This window comes from Camelus bactrianus, chromosome 11 (assembly GCF_048773025.1).
Source record: "Camelus bactrianus isolate YW-2024 breed Bactrian camel chromosome 11, ASM4877302v1, whole genome shotgun sequence".
Taxonomy (NCBI): domain Eukaryota; kingdom Metazoa; phylum Chordata; class Mammalia; order Artiodactyla; family Camelidae; genus Camelus; species Camelus bactrianus.
Genome location: NC_133549.1, coordinates 80,788,502 through 80,809,498, shown reverse-complemented (window position 1 = coordinate 80,809,498; position 20,997 = coordinate 80,788,502). Strand labels below are relative to the sequence as shown.

The 20,997-nt window shown below is 35.4% G+C and overlaps 1 protein-coding gene across 4 annotated transcripts in view; it reads left to right on the top strand.

Annotated features, from left to right (window-relative positions):
• PARG (poly(ADP-ribose) glycohydrolase) overlaps positions 1 to 20,997 on the top strand; it is a 109,338-nt gene that overhangs the window by 25,071 nt on the left and 63,270 nt on the right. For all 4 annotated transcript variants that reach the window (XM_010963507.3, XM_074374379.1, XM_010963504.3 and 1 more), the window contains exon 8: positions 20,565 to 20,657. In XM_010963507.3, the coding sequence (XP_010961809.1) occupies positions 20,565 to 20,657 (93 nt within the window). The remainder of the gene's footprint in view (positions 1 to 20,564; positions 20,658 to 20,997) is intronic.

Genomic DNA, 20,997 nt, shown 5'->3' with positions numbered 1-20,997 from the left:
TTGAATACATATTTCACAATAAATGTAAATGTCAATATAAAGAGCTTTAAATTCTAAGTTTGATTTGTATAGCAAACTTTTTCAGCAAATGGGTTAGTTGTTGAAAGGAAACCTAAGGTTTTTAGTGACTGTTTCATCTTCCTTTCCATGTTTAGTTTTATGTCTGGAATAGAAAAGATAAGAATGAATAGGCCTCTTGTTTCCTTACTTCTGTTAGTTTATCCATAAAGGCTGCTGTAAATAACAAAATGAGGGTTTTGTTTGTTTGTTTGTTTACATCTGTGGCTGCTAAAAGTAGAGAGTGAGAGGTAGGAATACAGGAATGAGAGGACATTTAAAAAATTTTAAGTGGAAAAATTTAGACCTTAAAGTTGAAAGGTTTTGTTGCTGTGTTTAGCCTAGTAATATATCCCTGTTTGGAAGCCGCAATTTTTTTTTTTAAATAAATACAGCATGAAGTCTATACCTCAAGTCATATATACACAATAAATTCTTTAATGAAACTTAGTAATGGTGCATCTTTTCCTTTGCTATAATTATTAAAATATTGAGTATGTGTTGTCCTGTCTGCTGGTGTCCTATGACTTGTCAGAAAGGCTGTGTAAAGTCTCTCTCCCTATGCATGAGGGTGTATGAATCTATCAGTGACGAACTTGCATTCTTGTTTATGTGTTACTTAATTTTAAAAGGTAGATGGGGGGTCATACTGAGTTTTTGAAGGATGCACACTACGTGGAGCAGATTATTGTGCCTAAGTCATCTTTTCCTTCAGAGTTCTCTATGTGTAGTTTTAAATTTCAAAAACAGGTACATTAGAATTCATTGTCCTTAAAATTGGTGTGTACTCTTATACCCATGTTTAACTAAAATAACATTTTTGAACTCATATAACCATCAGAAACCTTAAAAATTATCATTTTTGACAGATCAACAATAGAAACTCAGAGAAAACAAACATAAGCTTGTTTTAAAATGGATTACCAAAAGTCACCTCACATACATAGAGTGGTGGCTAGAAGAAATTAAATTTTGAGTCATATCTTTATTATGGGATAAAAAATCAATATATAATATACTGAAATTATTAGGCAAAAATCAGCATAAATCACCTGTCATTAGATAACATAAAACACAATAATAGTTACATGTTTATGCATCACTCAGGCATCATACGTAAGTGGTGTCATTTGGACTTCCTGGCCTTCTAGTGCGTGTCATACCATTATGGGCAACTTATTTAATAATTGTGTCAAATGTACTTCGTACTTTTTGTATACAAAAAATTTTGGAACAAAAATATTAGAGGAATTTTTTTTCTTTTTTCTCTCTCCACCCACCCCACCCCCCACCTCTATAAACATTTCATGGAACATTAGTGTTTTTTAGAGTAGTTTCGGAAAATTTGAGATAAGGCAACAGGTTGTTACACTGTTGCAAATCGGAATAAATTTCTTTAACCAATAATCAGTAAAAATTGTGGCCTTTCACAATAGCTTTTTTTTTTTGGTAATGCAGAAATAAGTTTCTGAATGTGAAGAAATAAGTTTCTGAATGTATAGAAACACATCACTTCTTAGCTTCCAATTCCAAATGGAGTTCTTCATAGCTAATCTATTTTTTGGATCTTTCTTCAAAGCTTAAAAGATGATTTAAAGTGTCCTTGTTATATTTGTCATAAAGAGCCTGTAGCAAATTCCTAATCAAATGAAAGCAGCCTTGAATGTTTCGCAAGACTACAGCTAATGTCTTTATCCCTCTAGCTTTTGAACCTCTGATTTGGAGTTCAGTGGAAATTTAACCTTTTTGGACTTCTTCCCTCAGTGACTCACAGTCTCTAGAATCAATAAGGTCTGCATTGTTCTACAGCTTGACTTGATCTAATTCATGAGAACTGTAGGAGCCAAAAGAGAGCTAATCAGAGACAACAAAATATTAAATTTTGGATTTGTATGGAATATGTGAATAACTACCCCTGGTTTGATTAATGTATGCTTTTAGATTGGAGCATATACTGGTCTCATTCATGATCTGTTTTAAAGAGTGCACATCTCGTAGAATTAATTGCTCCAATTGGGACTAGTCACCTTGCTTTATAAATGTGCTGAGTTATTATGGATTATCAATCTTAGTTGAGTTCTCCATGCACTAGATCATTAATGGAATTAGAGTTGTTATTATGTATTTGTAAAGCACAGTGTTATATTTATCTGTGGAGAACAGGGAGAATGGAAATTAAAGACATCCAGAAGTGAACATTTATTTAGTAGAATTCCTCCTAATTCTAATAATGAAATTAATCTACTTCATTAATGCCCTGTAACTCCAGCCTTACTCATTTGGTTCAAATAGCTCTAGAAACCATAACTTTTAAATGTTGCTGTGGCATTGATTTCATTATCCTGAAATCTACTCTTTTGGAATAGTGATGATAATTTCATGGTCTGATCTCTCCCATGATTTATATCTCTGTCAACTAGCTCTGAGGTGGGAAGGTGGGTTTGTTTATGTTTTCTTTTCCTACACAATTTGACCCAATGCCTTGATTTATAATTCCTGTTAGATTATTTTACATATACTCATCTTATGCTCCTACTTATTAAAAATAAATTCTGTGTTCCTTTTGGTTAAGCTCTTAGTAACACTTTTATCTAAGTGTAAGAACTCATATTTAACACTAGAATGAGTTTTGTAGTATGTATTATCTGAAGATAAAAATAATAAGAGGAAATAAAAACAATGTAAAAATGTTTTTCAAATTTATATACTGTTTCCATGAGTAGCCTATATAAGCAATGAGCTCTGTGGTAAAGACTGACGTAGGTCCATTATCCTGGTGATGCAGGGAGCAAAACACCATTAGTGCCATCATAGCTCCGTGATGGCTGCATCTGCTGAGGACTGAGCCAAGAGTTTTCTCCATATTTTACTTTTGGTACTAATTGTGAAAGGTCCTTATCCTTGATTTGTTGCTATGGTAATGATGGGCAGTCAGATTCTTTGGTGTCTGAGCAATTATTCTTTACAATGTTAAAGAAGTTTTTAGTAAGCTGAGTGGCATAGTACCTTGTTGCCTCAGGTGCTCTTTGATTACATGAAAAGCACTATAAAAAGATGTTTTCTGCAAGAAGAACAATTTCCAGCAAAGTGAAGTATTTTCAAATGAACTCCCAAGTCATGCTGTTGGTCTCATCTACCTCAGCACTGGGAAGCCCAGCTCAGAGATAAACAAGGTATCGTAATCCATTCAGGCTGTTGTAACAAAATAGACTGGGTGGTCGATAAACAACAGAAATTTATTTCTCATAGTTCTGGAGGCTGGTAGGTCCAAGATCAAGGTGTTGGCAGGTTCAGTGTCTGGTGAGGACCTGCTTCCTGATTCATAGATGGCTGTCTTCCTGCTGTGTTTTCACAGAGCAGAGGAGCGAGGGCATTCTCTGAGGTCTCTTTTATAAAGGGCACTAATCCTATTTATGTGAGCTTCGCCCTTCGTGATCTAAGAACCCACAAAGGCCCCCCACCTCCAAACTGGAGGAATAGGTTTCAACATGTGAATTTCCAGGGGATGCAAACATTTTGCATTGTGTGTTGTTCAAATATTTTTAACTAAAGGGTTTCCTCCTACTGGGAATAGTTCTGAGGGATCGTACAGTAAGGAGATCAGCTTAGCTTGCTTTAACAAAACATTTTCCCCTAACTTATTTATAAATAGAACCTTTTTCTGTGTAACAGCTTATGATTTCTCATGGAACATGCCCCGCAAAACAGTTGTAATCTATTGACTCTCCCCTACCTTCCTGTATTTTCCTGCCCAGTCTAGTATCTGTACAGTTGACCATTGACCAACATGGGTTTAAACTGCATGGGTCCACTTATACATGGAGTTTTTTCAGTACTAAATACTACAATATTGCACGATCCACTGTTGGTTGAATCCGAAGGAATTAGCAATGGAGACTGAGGTGAAAAACAGCTCCTCCTCTTCATTCTAACAAGTTCCACTTGAGAAGGAAAAGCTGCCAATAGGAAAGCTCCTTAAGCCCAGGTAAAAAGTTGAGGGACAGGTATGTACTATTCAAGGAGAGGCGCAGAACCACGGATAGGGATGAACCATGGATACGTAGGGCCAAGTATAAATTATATGTAGATTTTCGGCTGAGCGGAGGGTTAGCGCCCCCAGCTCCTGTGTTATTTAAGGGTCAGCTATAGTCTACTTTTTTAAGCTAGTTCCTCTTTGACCTTTGGTATCTGCTAGTTTCCAAATCTGATAGCATCCAGTTACTTGCTTTGTTTGCTCTTTAAGAAAAAAAATTTTTTTAGAACATTTATTTTATTTTATTTTTGTATAATTTATTTTATATATTTATTTTGAGGGGGGGTAATTAGGTTTCTTTCTTTCTTTTTTAACAGAGGTACTGGGAATTGAACCCAGGACCTCGTGCATGCTGAGCATGTACTCTACCACTGAGCTGTACCGTCCCCCCTGTTTCATTTGCTCTTAACTAATAGAGGCTAATACTAAAAAAAAAAAGCAAGGAGGGGAAGGAGGAAGGTAGGAAATGAATCATAAATATTATTAATAGACCTTATGCTTTTTTTGTTTGTTTTTATGAGGGGGAGGTAATTAGGTTTATTTATTTATTTATATTTGGAAGAGGTAGTGGGATTGAACCCAAGACCTTGTGCGTGCTAAGCATGCACGCTACCATTTGAGGTATACCCTCCCCACTAATAGGCCTTATGGAGAGTTCATATTATTGAATCTGAACTTGGCCTTTGGTTCTTTATACCATCTTTTATGTATTTCCTCATTACTCTATGGTTCTAAACCTTTTCATTGCTTGTCTAATCTTCACCCATGCTCTACTATCCACCTGCTCCTACTTCACACCTCTTCAAGGGATTTGAGACCATCTAAAAGGTAGATTCTTCCATTTCCTTCATTTTAGGTTTTCGGAATTATTCATTCATTTTTTTCATGTTATTCAAGGGAAAAGCTGGTCTCATTCCACTCCTCAAACTCAGCATGTGCAAAAGCAGAATTATACTTTAGGAGACATATGTCACCGTATCTTCTCTGGCCTCATCCTTCTTCCCCTGATGCCTGGTTAATGCTTGCTTGTCTTGTAGTGTTCAGCATAGCTGTCACTTCTGTTACTGACTTTTTACTTGTCCATGTCTTATATTCTTCCTTGAAGGAGGCTGTATTTGTTCTTTGTTACGTCCCTATTGCTTAACAGAGTGCTGAGAGTGTTAAATACCGCTTGAAGCTGGGCACACTCAAATCTTTATCTTCAGATCCTTTTCTCTGTCAGCTTCTTTCTTTTTTCTCTTTTTCTTTTCTACTTAGGGCTGGCTGCTGGCCACTGATCTGCTGAACCTTTGACAGTCTTTGTACCTTTCTGGGTCTACTTCCTTCTTATTTTTTGAAGGGTGGTAGTGGAGGGAGCTATTTTTTTTACAAGCAAAATGAGGAAATGGGGCTAGATGTGATATTTATTAGTATTTTTTTTTAAGGTTTTCTGTTTCTTTTGTGTGGGGGCGGTAATTAGGTTTATTCATTTATTTATTTTTAGAGGAGTTACTGGGGGTTGAACCCAGGACCTTGTGCATGTTAAACATGTGCTCTACCACTTGAGCTATACCTTCCCCTCTGTCAGCTTCTTATATTAAGACACAATAATATTACTTCCTAAACACTTCTTGAGGCTCACCTCTATTTCTATTACAATTGTCTAATCCACGCCGTCATCATGACCCAGATGGTACATTGCCGCAGTCATCCAGCTGGCCCCCATGTTCAGTGGTGCTCCCTTCAAATCCATCCTTCATGCTGCTCACACACAGTGAGCTATCTGAAGCATACATCTTCAAATCCTGTGTGGCACCTCATCTATTTTCAGTTCCGTTGGGTGATATTTATGGTATTACATGACCTTGTCTCTGCTCATTTCTCCATCATCATTTCTTGCCACTTCCCTGTTCCAAATCTGATATTCTAATGACTCTGAATTGCTTATGGTTCTCTGCATGCTGTTGGCTTGCTCCTAGCTCAGTCTTTTCAGTCTTTTTTTTTTTGAAGTGTGTGTTTATGTATGTATGTGTGTACATATGTATGTATTTTTTAATGAAGGTATTGGGGATTGAACCCAGGACCTCATGCATGCTAAGCAGGAGCTCTGTATAGTCACTGTGCTATATACCCTCCCCCTCCAGCTCAGCCTTTAGCTTCTCTGAGAACTCTTTTCTGTCCTCCCAGCCTCTACTAAGAACTCCTCTCTGTGCTCACAGTAGGACCTGTGTGTACCTGCATGCACTCACCACATAAGGCATAATCTGTCTATAAAACATATGCATCCTTCAGGATCCTGAACTTCTCCAGGGCATCTTACTGTTTTCTAGCTTACGGCTGGTGCTCAGTAAATGTTTCTTGAACTGACTTCAGGATATTTAAGGAGAGTAGATCAGCACGCAGAATGTGGGTCTTAAGCCACAGTCTCTCACTGAAAGATTTAGGAATCATTTGTGTAAAGTCATAGTCGACTGGTTGGGATTGGAAGTTGGTAGGAAAGGTGAGGTATGTACACATAAACCATTATGACTATTTATATGCCATTTTTACACTATGAAGTAGTAAGGTTCTAGAGGACAGCAGCCTTGCATTATTTACCCTTGTGTTTATTCCTCACAGTGCTCAGTGTGATGTCCTTGGCAAAGTGGATACTCAATATACGCTGGAACTAAATGTCAACATACTAACAATACATGTAACTAACTTGAGGATAAAGTGGAGTCTGGACCTATTGAGCTGTTCTCTTTCTGGACTCCTGAGCTCAGCTAATCCACAGTTCAGGGGCCCATTTACCTTTTTATTCTCTACATGTTAAGAAAAGAATGAATGTCCCAGATGATAGATTGAGCCTGAGTTTGTAATCTGTCGCATTTGATGTAGCTAAATGCTATACCATTTGTCACATGTCTTCCATTTTATATAAGCTACAAAGCCAGAACTTATTTCAAAAGGAATATTTGACCATTTTCAAATTCATCTATTTTCAAATGAATTGCAGTTACCAGAAATAGCCCAATGAGGTGGGATAAAATTCAGTGTCTTTAAAAATCCCCAAACAAAAAGGTGCAGGTTTAGTTATATGCATTTGCACTATCAGCTGTACATATGTCTAGAAACCGCTGACTCTTCCTTGGATTGCTCTCGTGTCTATTTCTTTGGAGTGAAGGAGCAAGTAGAACTGGATCTGTGTTGTGCAAACAATAGCCAATAGCCGTATATGCAATTTAAATGGAAATTAACTAAAATGAAATAAAATTTGAAATGCAGTTGCTCAGTCACACTGGCTGCTTTTCGAATTCTCAGTCAACACATGTGGCTGTGGCTGCTGTCTTGGACAGCACAGGAAGTTCTGTTCTACACTGAACTAGATCATCTGTAAAGTTTCTTTGCAAACTGACATCTTGCTAGTCCAGCTACCTGGAAGCTCCTGCTGCTCAGATCTCCTCACAGGGAACTTCAGCATTCTTTGATCATATTTTGAATTTTTTCTAGATTGGATATTACCTGAAATAATTGAGTTGCCAGGTAGAACTTGGTCAATTTTTTAAAAAGGTATTTTCATTGGAATGGCATTTGTTTTAACTACTAATGCATTTGTGTTGTTTTCCTCTAAAAAGTCTTCCACCAGGGGGTGCCCTTGAACCTTTTGGGAAAATTATGTTAGTTTCATCCTTATTGGTGAGAGTGAAGGTTGAGCTAGAATATTGATTATTAATTCATACTGGATAATTTAAGAATTAAACATTACAATATGTATGTATGTACATTACTTGATGGGTGTGGCAAATTATTTTCCTAGTGGTGTGAGTGTGAGAAGCTATCACTGAACTGTCTTAAAAATTAGTTAAAAGTAAAAATAAGTCATTTTAAAGTATTTCTTATAGTTCAAAAATATTCTCATGAAATTTAAAACTATTAACTATAGTAAAAGAATGAAGTTATTGTTCACTTATATTTCTTAGACAAATTAAGTCCATTTTACTTCTAAGACTAGAAATCTTACATTAACCATTAGCTATTTCTCTGAAGTCTTGTCATGTGGAGTTTGAGAGCCTGTCTATAGAAGATGGATAATAGTGTGACTATATGTTATTGAAAATATCTGTTGGCTTGTGTGTAATAGCATTGCGGTTCGGTGATGTTTGCTAAAGTGATTGATGGATATAGCCATGAAGTTATACAGTAATACAAGTGAGAGATGAGAAAGACCTATCAGAGCATCTTGTGCCAGTCTGGGATTATTCCCTAAGGAATAATCATTTACTATAACAGTATTGAGAAGTAAATTTTTCTTTGGAGACAGAGGATAATGAGGTTGTGTTACATTTTGTCCTTTCTAAGGCAAGAATACTTTGTGCGTTTTATTATTAGCATCAGAAAAGATAGCGATTATCAGTAAATACTGTTTAGAGAAGAGCTTCCTTCATGTTTCATAAACCTACACAATGTTATTCCTCATGTTTAATCTAATGAAATTTGTGCAGGAAATAGTGTGACTGTTTTTGATTAGAGGCAAATTTTGTTTCAAGAACTGGATGAAAGGTGTTCTTCCTAAATTGATTGTATTCCCAGATTAGTTGTTAATTATGTGGGTTTTGGAGTACATGGTGGTGAAATTTCCACAGCCAGCTACAAACGCCCATGAATTTTAAGCCACTGATGACATGTTTCCTGAAGTGAGAAACTCGTGCAGAGTTCTGTCCTGAGAAACAGAACAGCAGTTGGGAGAGATTGAAAATGGAGTGGTGATGAGGACCAGCAGGAGGGCTCTTTCTCACTTCATTCCTCACTTCCTCTTCTTCCCTTTACTGGCTAATAGGAGTTTGGCAATGGGGTTGGAGATTAAGAATAAAAGGAGATTTTAATACTTAGCACTCTTTTTCTCCTGCTGGCAACCATTGATGGGGAGGAAAAAATATGTCTGTAGCAGCCCATATTAAACAACTGTCAAATTAATTTAATGACAAATACAGATTATTTCCAGTGTAAGTTACAAGACAAATACTTTAAAGGCTCTTTGGTATTATCCTTAAAACAAATCATTTCAAGTGCTCATAATGAGCTGTGATTTTTATCAGTGCTTCTCAGATTTGAGTCATAGCATTTTGAAAATTCCTTAGGAAGCTCTTAATCGCTGTTTAAAGAGGAAAACCAAACTGAATAATGGTACAGAGACGGGGTGGCTTCTCAGCACAGCCCTTTTCCCTGCGTCACCACTGCTGACCCCTGTTAGCACTCAGCCTTTCGTATCGCCTTGCCCTCCGCCACTATATTTATTTTGTATCTCTTGTTGCTATAAGATACAATTTTTGGACAGTCTTATTTAGGTCCACAAAACAGCTCACTAATTTGTGAAATATGCCTGCTTAAATATGAAAATATTAGACTCTTTTCCTGAAAACCAGTTGGACTTTATTAAAATATAGAGATCATTTTTATAGAAGCCATAATTGTCATGGGTGATACACATGAGAGATCACCCTGTGGTTGGCCTGTCAGACTTGCATGAGCTTTCAGAAATTAAGGGGAATGAGTGAGTTTGTTTTCTTGTAAGCTGTCACATTCTGCTCTTCAAAGTGTCAGCCTGAATCGTGCACAAGTAAATGTTAGAAACATTCATCTTCTCCAGTTGATTTTTTTACCCTTACATAACTTAGTGCCATAATTTATTTTTTTTCCCTCGTTTAATTTCTGTAGTCTAAAAACATACCTGAAGAAAAGGTGAATCTGGAGATCTTAATAATTCTGATTTAGGCTCTTTTTAATTTTTGAAATATGAACCTGTCTCTCAGACATGTGAAGCTCTGGAGGTAGCTCCAGTAAGTTTTTCAGGTATATTATAGAAAGCTCAGTCTATATGCAGCTTAACTTACTTTTCTTTAAAAAACAAAAACAAAAACAAAAACTCTGGTATTTGTGCTAAGCAGTGGAGATTCTGATAGGCAGTAGGGAGAAGAAAGAGCATGTGCTTTGTAAAATTACCTAGCTGTGACAGGAAGTGTCAGTTAGCTTAACAAATATTTTTAGTGCGAACATTACATATGAATATGTTCTGGCATAGTGAACCGATATAAATCGTGTATGAAAGGAACTTCAAGTAAAGCCCTAGAATGCATGTCCATAAATAACTACAACATAAAGCAAGAAGTCTTAAGTGTCTTGTGAAAAAACATACAGATAAATTACAAGAGGGAGAGTTACCTTCTAGCTGGTGAGTCAGCTTGGCTAGAATTTGAAGCAGTGTGTTGCTTGAGTAAGACATTAAAAGGTTAGGCAAGTTTTAGAGTAGAGGAGGAAAGAAATTCCAGGCGTAGCACAGATTGCATTTGTGGAAGCCCAGGCAATTGCTAGAGAAGAGTAAATTGCTGAAATGTCTTGTATGTAAAATGCATAGGCGGTTGTTTGGGAGAGCGAGAGGGAATGTGTGTGTATGCTAAATGAGACTAGACCAGCATCTAGGGCCAGATAGCTTGATTATTAATTCAGGGAGTTTGCACTGTACTGAAAAGGCAAGGAAAGGCTATTGAAAGCTTTCAGGTGGAACAGGGACACACCAGGGTGTACTTGGGCAGAAACAGAAGGTGGGCTAGCAGCAGGGCAGCAGTTAGATTATCGCAGTGATCTTGGTGAGACTGGATGAGGGGCTGAGTCAGGGTATTTTAGTGGTGATTAGGAAGTGATGAATATGTGAGGCCCTGCTGGATCAATCAGTAGGGCTTGGCAGTTAATTGATGTGGGGGTGTTGAAAAAGGGAGGAGGCTCCAGAAAGGTCGTGAATTACTGGCCCGTTAGGTAATAATACTTTCCATTTATATATGAGGTTTAGAATTCATAAAACATTGTTATATCTGAGCCTTCATAGCTCTGTAAGTTAAACAGAGTTAGAATTATCCTTATTATGATGAGGAATTAAAGAATTTGGAGATTTTTCTACAAAGAGTAAATGTGGATCTGGGCCTATAACTGTAGTCTTCCATTCCAGTTTCTTGGCCAATTGCTCCGTTCTCTAAAATACCCTTCCTTGCGAACCCAGGAAGAAAAGTCCTGGCACCTAGTTCCAATGTATGCCACTAAGCTTAAATGTGGGAAATTGGCTTTACTTTCTCTGCGCTTTAGTTTCTCTGCATATCCTTATATGCTTTCTCTTTTGCAGGGCTACTTTCAGGATAAAATGTAATTTTAAAATTTTTATCAACTCTATTCAGCAAGTAGTAATGAGTACTAAATATTACACTTGGTACTAGAAAACAGGATGTATAAAATGCAATCCTGGCTTTTGCAGTGTCATAGAGTAAAGAAGGAGAGGAGAAAAACATGTAAGTAAATAATTATAATAAAACGTAATAAGTACTGGACCACTGATATGTGCCTGTGCCTATGGAGTCACAGAGGAAGGAGCAATTAAGAAAGTCAGGGAAGGCTTTACAGGGGGACGTGAATGAAGTCTTGACACGTAATTTGTGGTTTAACTGTAGTGAAAGGTTAAATAAGGCAGGGGGCACAATATGCATCATCATCATAAAAGTAGCTACTCTTTGCTGAAAGCGTCTAAAAGCCAAGGAATTCCAAGGATTGCACTTAGGTACCAGGAGCTAGGAAGAGACCAAGAAGGATTTTTTCTGAGAGCCTTCAGATTGAATATGATCCCATTAGCACCTTGATTTTGGAATTCTAGCCTCCAGAACTGCGAGAGAATACCCTTTTGTTTTGAGCCACTCAGTTTGTGATACTTAGTTACAGCAGCCCAGGGAAACTGATACAGTGTGGTGCTGGCGTAACAATCAAGTTAATCCATGGAAAACCCAGAAAGAGACCCATGCCTATACAGTTATATAATTTTCAACAAAGGTGCCAAAGTAATCCAATGGGGCTTTGGGAAGAAAACATCTTTCAACAGATGGAGCTGGGAAAACTGGGAAAACTTTATCCATATGGGAGAAAAAACGAACGTCAACTCTTTGTACACAGCATACACAGAAAATAACTTAATGCAAAAGCCAAAACCATAAAGCTTCTAGAGGAAAGCATTTTTGAGACTTAGGGATAGACAAAGATTTCTTTGGACGCAGAAAGCATTAACCATAAAAGAAAAAATTAATAAATACTTATCATCAAAAGACATTAAGAAAATGAATAGACAAGCTAAAGAGAGGGAGAAAATATTTGCAAAGTATTTTTCTGACAGAGGAGTTGTATTTAGACTATATGAAGAACTCAGTTAAAAAAAAAAAAAAGACAAACCACCCCATTAAAAAAATGAACAAAGGTGGGGGAGGGTATAGCTCAAGTGTTAGAGCGAGTGCTTAGGATGCATGAAGTCCTGGGTTCAATCCCCACTACCTCTTCTAAGAATAAATAAATACAAAATAATCTTAATTACCTCTCCCACTAAAAAAAATAATTAAATAAATAAACTTAAAAAATATGAACAAAGGAGTTTAAAAGATGCATCACAAAGATATACAAATGATCAATTAGCACATTAAAAATGCTCAATATCTTATGTCATTGGAGAAATGCAAGTTAAAACTAGAATGAGATAGTAGTGCACAGGCTCTAGAAAGGCTAAAACTAAAATGAACAGATGTAGCTAGAGATGTGGAGCACATGGAACTCTCAGACTTTGTTGTTGGGCATGTAAAATGGTTCTAACACATTGGAAAAAGGTCTAGCAGTTCCGTAGAAAACTAAGCAATTACTGCTCTGTGACCCATTCATTTCATTCCTTTCTATACGTAGCAAAGAGAAATTAAAATATGTGTACACAAAAATCCTTTGTTTATAGAAGACTATTTATAGCAGCTTTACTTATAATAGCCAAAACCTGGAAGTAGCCCAATTGTCTATCAACAGCAAAATGAATAAACAAATTGTGGTATAATTATACAATAGAATAAAATAATAAAGAGGAACAAAATCACATACACACAACATAGATGCATCTCAGAAGCATGGGGCTGAGGGAAAAAAACAAACTTACGTAAAACAGTACATGTCACATGTTTCCAATATATGAAGTCTTACAAGAGGCGAAACTAATGTATGGCAGAAAGAAATTTAGGACAGTGGTAGTCTCTCAGGTGTTGCCTGAAGGGGCATGAGGGAACTTTCTAGGGTGATATCCTATATCTTGATAGGGGTTATGAGGTGTATGCATTTGTAATGTCTCATTGAATGTACACTTAAGGTTAGTTTATTTCACTGAATGTACATTTGACCTCAAAATGAAAAAAACCTGTAAACAAATAATAAATTATATGCAGGCTGAAGTGATCAGGGGTAAAATGTACTGATGCCCCAATTTACTTCAAAATGCATTAAAAATGAATTAATGGATGTATAGAGATGCAACAAAAATATAGTAAAATGTTAATTCTAGAAATTAGTAAGTATATGGGTGTTCAGAGTATAGTTATTTTAGTTTTGCTGTATTTCTGAAATTTTTCATGATGCTGGGAAAAATGGGAATCAATAGGGAATAGTTAAAATTATATATTCATATTGTGGAATACTGTGTAGCATTTATCATTCTGTTATATGGAAAGATTTCTATGGCTTTCTCATAAGGCAAAAAACAAATTGGAAAAAATTTACCATTTAGTTTAAAAATTAATGTAACAGAGAACTAAATTTCCATATGCACATATGTAGAAATGCTTAGAAGAAGTTTGGAGAGGAGATGAGCATCTGTTTATGTCTGAGGAGTAGTTTGGAATTGGGCATTTGTGGTCAAGAAGAGCTTTGATTTCAGCTGAATTGTTTGACATTTTCAAGGCAAGAATGCATTCACATATTACTTAAAAATTAATAGAAAAGGAGGATTAAAGCTCATCACAGAGGGGTTTGTATATGTGGGGATAAAAAAATCAACATCATTAGTAATCAAAGAAACATAAAATAATAACGGTGTCATTTTAGCCTATCAAGTTGCAAATAAAACAAGAATCTGAGAATTCGCAGTGTTGGTAAGGTATGGAATTGAGTACTTTCTTATTCAGTACCACGATATAAATTGAACCTTTCTGGAAGGTGATTGGGCAGCATATTTCAAAAACCTTAAAAAAAAAAAAACCTGTGCTTTTGATATAGCATTTCCACTTATAGAGATATTTAAATAGTTGCAGAAAGATGGATATACAAGGCTGTTCATTGCACTGGCAACTTTAAGGGTGGAATATTGACAACCACCTATAAATCTATCATAAGAGATTGGAGAAATAAGTTGTGGTTGTGTCCGAGTAATATAACAATACTCAGCTATTGAAAATGGTGATCTAGGATTATATTTATTTACATAGGAAAATGTCCACTATGTAAATGAGAACAAAATACAAACTGGAAGGATATATGACAGAATGTCAGCCGTGTGTCTCTTGATAATGGGTTTATGGGTGGAGCTTATTTTTTTGTTTATGTTAATTTTCCACAGTGGAAAAACATGATTTTAAAAAACATTTTGTTTCTAGTGATGTTTATGAAGACTATACAGTGAAGTGGAAAATTCTTTTGTCCAATAAAAAATATACAAATATGTTAGAGCAACATGATTTTTTTCTGTGTGAGAAGAAAAACAAATTCCTAAGTATAACAAACACCTAAATGGTTATATTAACTTCAGGATCACAGGATTATGAGTTTTTCCTCTTCTCTATTTAGATTTTGGCATGATATACTTTTTATGTTAAAAAAAATTATTTAATAAAATTTAACATTCTAGACCTTTTATATAAACTCTTTTGAAAGTTTTCATTAAAGAAGGGTCTTACTAACTTTTAAGATTTTTACTAGAATCTACCTAGGTTTACACTAAGAGATAAAGTGGAGTGACTTGAAGTGTTTGTTATATTTGAAAAAACTGAGTCCTGTAAAATATCTGAAGAAGCAGATCTATGGAAATTTTCTCCTTTATTGAAATAAGACTAGTTTTCTAGTTTTACCAGCTACAGATTTTCACTATTCATTCAAATGTCAGTAATCAGTGTTTATTTAGTACTTTCTTTCAGTGTTTATTTAGTGCCTAGTCATGTATGAATATGTCTTTAATATTAGAGCACAATTCACAGATTTGATCAAGCATTCGGAGAAAGAAGAAATAAGTAGAAAACTGTTTTCTATTTGTATGCTTCTAGATACTTAAATCATTCATAATGTTTTTAACATCTGACAAATTCAGTTACTCTATTTTAGTAGTTTGTTCATGTTTCCATCTGCAAAGGAAGAAAGATAGCTTCTCCACAGTCACTATGATGAAATTGCAGTAATTATTATCCTTCAAGGTGAGGGCTGATGTATTTATTGGAGGGATCACAGAGAGAGCATAGGGCTTTCTGCTTTGAAATTCATGAGGTCAGTGATCACATCTGTTATTGTTTACAATTCTGTGCTCAGTCCTGACACTGTCTGGCATAAAATAGTTACTCAAATATTTGTTTACTGGCTAATTGAATGGATGAGCAGATCTAGAGTCTGAAGAGAGGAAATGGATAAAATAGCATTATAATTTTGAAAATCTTTGTGTCAATTCTGAATGAAACATACACATACTCAAATTTTAGGACTACAGCAGAACACACACACATACACACACAGAGAAACAGTTGCCATATATAATTGTCTATGCAGACTGTCCAATAGGGGGCAGAGCTCTGCTTGTGGAAGAATTTAGTGATGTTTTCCCTTTTTATCATCACGTCAGTGCTTAATTTCTTTATAATCATCTTCATCATCATTATTCTTATAAATAGATAATATATGATAGATTATAAATATTTATTATTTAAGGCTATTGTGTCCCTTGAAGTTAAGCAACAATTCATATTTTTAAAACTTACTACTTATATCTTGGTTTACATTATATAGATTAATAAATTGTACAGGTTAATAAATAGTACATCATAATTTGTAAAAGGTAAGATTTACATAAAGATTCTAATAATATATGAGAGGGCATAAGATTATGCTAGCTTTTTAAATTATGCATTCCATCTCAAACAGTAGTTGGGTTGGTTATATTCTCAAATGACATTTTTTATGTTCTCATTTATGTTTTCAAAGCAACAGTTAGACATAGGTTTGAAGTGTTGACAGTTGTGAGGAAGTCCAGTACAATAATGCTTCATCAGATAAATAAGTGATATTTTAAAGCTTGTGACAGCCAGCAAAGCTTGGCAGCAGCTACTCATATGTCAACTTTAAAAGACAAGAACAGGTACCCAAAGGAGAGGAAGCTGTCAGCCTATTTAAACACTTAAGGTTAAATGTCTTTAGGTTAAAAATGTTTGGGTAGACACTTCTCCTTATCCCTCCTGCAAATACAGCTAAAAACTGGACAGTATGAAAGCATTAGACTCTGATAGGTGGAGAAAAGACTGATCAGCTAGGGTCTGTGGGGCCATTGGAAAAATATGGCACCAGGGTGATATCAACAGAGGCCTGGCGGGGAGCCTGAGCGCTCGCCCACCCCACCCAGAGGTATCAAGTTGCCTCTCCCTCTCCCTGCCTTGGGAGTCAACAAAGGCAGTAAAGCACCTCTGTTTCCACTCCTGCCTGATAGTAACGGGGCAGCTCTCCCTTCCTCTGTTATAGAAGGCCTGCTAAAACAAGATCTAAATAAGATCCAAAGTCTCATAATACCCACAATATCCAGGTTCCAATGAAAAAAATCACTCATCACCAAGAACTGGGAAAATCTCAACTGAAATGAGAAGACAATCAACAGACACCAACCCTGAGATAACACAGATACTAGAATGATCTAGCAGCCATCACAAAAAGGCTTCAATAAACAATTACAAACCTGCTTGAAACACGTGGAAAAATAGACAGTCTCAGCAAAGAAATAGAAGCTATAAAGAAGAACTAAATGGAAATTTTAGAACTGAAAAATACAATACCTGATTTAAAAAAAAAATGCAGTGAATGGGCTTAATCGAGAATGGGGATGACAGAGGAAAGAACTGGTGAACTTGCGAAAGAATAAAAGAACTAGTCTGAACAACAGAAAGAAAATAGACTTAAAAAAAAAGCAGTTTAGGGACCTGTGGAACTATTAAAAAAGATCTAACATCTTTTTAGTTCTGGAAGGAGAGGAGAAAAGGGGCAGGGCTGAAAAAAATACTCAACATCAAAAAAATCAGAAATAATAGCTGAAAATTTCCCAAATTTGACAAAAAGACATCAGGAAGCTGAGCAAATCTCTTACAAGGTAAACTCAAAGAAATCCATGCCAAGACATATCATAGTCAAACATCTTCAAAGTAAAGGCAAAGAAAAAGTTTTGAAAGCTTCAAGAAAGAAATGAAATGTTGCCTATAGGGGAAAGCAGTTCAAAAGACAGTGGATTTCTCATCAGAAAATATGGAGGCCAGAAAGAAGTGGCACAATATTTTTTAAAGAGTAAAAGAACTATCAACACGGAAGTGTATATCCATTGAAAATACTCTTCCAGAATGAAGAAGAAACCATGACATTCTCAGCTGAAGGAAAGGAAGAGAATGTGTCATTAGTAGACCTATCCTAAAAGAATGTCTAAAGAAATTTCTTGAAACAGAAAGGAAATGATGAAAGATGGAATGTTGGAACATCAGGAATGAACGAAAAACAGAGAGTGAAAATAATAATAAATGTAGTAGACTTTTCTTCTTGAAAATTCTAAATTGTTTGACATTTTCTCTTTCACTGTTTTCAAAAATAACACTGTCAAATGTGTATCTCAATATGTGTAGGGAAATATTAAAGAAAATTATAATTGGAGTGGGTAAAGGAAGGGCCTTAGAAAGGTTAAGTTTCTGTATTTTACTGGAATATGTAAAATGTTGACACCAGGAAACAGTGATAAGTAATATTTAATGGAATGCCTAGAGCAGCCAGTTAAAAAACACCTGTTCAGATATGTGCTCAAAAACACTTTAGATAAGTAAAAATGGAATTCTAAAATATGTTCAAGTAACCCATAGGAATGAAGGGAAAGAAAACAGGTGAATGAGAAAATTATGAGATGAATATGTCCTGACGTATCAGTGATTAAATGTAAATGGTCAAAATTCGCTACTTAAAAAGACAGAGATTTACAGATTGTATTTTAAAAAATGACACACTGTATGTCGCTTTCAAGAAATTATTTCAGACATAACAATACAGGCAGATTGAGAGTAAAAGGCAGTTTTGTTTGTAATAGCCAAAATTGGAAACAACCAAAATGCCCCTCAGCAGATAAGTGGTTAAACAAACTGTGGCATATTCATACTATGGAATACTACTCAGCAGTAGGAATTAACTATTGATACATGCTTCAACTTGAATAGATCTCAAGGGCATTACACTGGATGAAAAAAATCAATCTTAAAAGGACACATGCTATATGATTCCATTTGTATAACATGACAAAATTACAGAGGTGGAAAAGAGATTGGTTCTCACCAGGGTTTAGGGATAGTTGGAAGAAGGAAAGTGTGACTATGAATTAGTAGCACAAGGGAGATTTTGGTCGCAGTGGAACACTTCTGTATCTTGATTTTGGTGGTGGTTACACAAACATACACATGATAAAATAGCATAGGACAACACACACACACTGTACCAGTGTTAATTTCCTGGTTTTGGTACTGTGCTGTAGTTATATGAGAGGTAACCATTAAAGGAAACTGGGTGACGGGTAAACTGGACATCTTATACTATTTTTGCAACTTCCTGTGAATCTGTAACTATTTCAAAGTAAAATGTTGTAAAAAGCAAGAAGATAAATTATGAGTAAGAAGAATTTGTGTAACTTAAATAAATGCGTTAATATATTTTATGTATCTTTGGGTACAGGAAAGCAGGACTCTTTAATGTATATATTAAAATTCTAAAATAGTAGAATGCCTTCTGTATATAATTTTTTTAATTTAGTTTTTTTATTAGCATTAAAGAAGCTTATAATGAAGAGGCTTTGAACCCATTAGCCTTTTTTTAAATGTATTAACTTCTCATTATAGAAGACAATGATTTAGCTATTGTTTACTTAACCCTATCACCACTAACACAACCTTTTTTCTGTTTCCCCACTTTTCCACTGTTAGTTATTATATTCATTTCAATTAGACCAGTATTTGCTTTTTTAGTAGGGTGGTAAAAACACTATTCATATCTGAGATATGATTCCTTTTCTACTCTTGTACAACTTTTTGTTTTCCCCAGAGTTAATTATTGTCTTGTATTATTCACTTGCTTAGTCTTCTATACACCTGTGATTAATTAAAACCCAAACTCTCTGAATTGCAAATATCTTTGTGTTCATTCTGAGTATCAGTTTTCCACTATCCTAATTTAAAGAGGGAAGTGGGCATAGGTTTGGGTTTTAGAGCTTTAATATAAAGAAAATTCTTATTTTCTATAATAAAATTAATAAATTTTTCTATAAAACCAGAGTAAATGTAAATTATCTGTGTTACTTTTTCTATTTACACACGTACTGTGTCCAGCTGCAGATAGACAAGTGAATATTCCTTTTTTTCATCTTAGCTCCTGGTAGCAAAGGGAATCCATAGATATTTGTGAAGAGTCTGTGTCGTCATCAATCCCAAGCATCGGTCACATAGAGGAGTGGGGAGGGCCATGGAGTATAGGCAAGAACACTTGGGTTCTAATTCTGATTTGGTTGCTAATTGACATTTCCAATCTAGGATAATCAGGTAACCTCCTTGGCCTCAGTTTTCTTTTCTCTGTAATAATGACAGGATCAGACTGGATTATAACTGAGACCTTGTCTGTCTAGTTCAGATGTGATTTCAGACAGATACGTGATTTACTTTAATCCTGACTGTATATAAAATATCCCTAAATTAAGAGAGTTTTCATTTTCAGTATTTTAAAAGAAATACCCTGATGTTTAGAGGGAAATTGGATTAAAAGATCTAAAGTAATTTTTAAAGCGTTGAAGAGATGGGAAATTACAAAAGACAAAAATGGGCCATGATTGTTGTCTTTGTGGTATTTCAAATTATGATATGGGAATCGTGGTTTTAACTTCCTAAAGGTCCCTGGAAAAGGAAAATTCTAAGGTCACCAGAAACCTCATTGTTTACTACCCAATAAGGTTAGATTTGACACATGTAATATGCCCTGAAACAATGTGTGGCTTTTATGGTGATTTCTTATATTGTAGCCTGTAGAAGCTTGGTGGTATAGTAGTTTTTAGCTGATGTAACCAAGGGCAGAATGTACTGCTTTTCATCAGCAAGTGTTTTATTTAGTTGTGAATGTGATATGAGAGATATTTCATGTTTGGGATACTCAGATTCATTTCCAGGGGGCATTAAGGTGAATTATATAAATTTAAAAATGAATTTGTAAGTTCCTTACTGCACATGTTGGTGTACTTTTACACGTGTTTTGCAATGCTGAAAATATGCCTTCATACGGTTTCCTATGAAAAGTAGTATATATAATTTAATCTTATAAGAAACATTTGTTCATTGGTTATTAGTCATTGATAACATATTTTATTGGTTTTCAGGTACTCGAAGAGGCAGAGGCTCAACATTTGTATCAGTCCATTTTGCCTGATATGGTGAAAATTGCACTCTGTCTGCCAAATATTTGCACCCAGGTTGGTAGAAATATACTTCTCCAGTAGCTTTCTTGAGACTTACAGTTGGATTTCATTTAAACACTGATGGTCAAGGTCAAAGACAGAGAAGAGGGAGCTGGGAAACAGTTTTTGCCAGAGTATGACGATTTTGCTGTATTAAGGAGAAGGTTAGAGGCTAGAGAGGACACACAAGAGGACATTAAAAATGCAGCCTTCAATTTCTAAGCTTGTTTACAGTGTTGACATTTGCTTACTCAGACTTCTTTTTCTCTTTTTGTTTAAACAGCCTCCAACTTTACAAAAAAGGGTAGTCATTATTTCAAAACACACTACTGGATTTAGAACATTTTATCTTTAA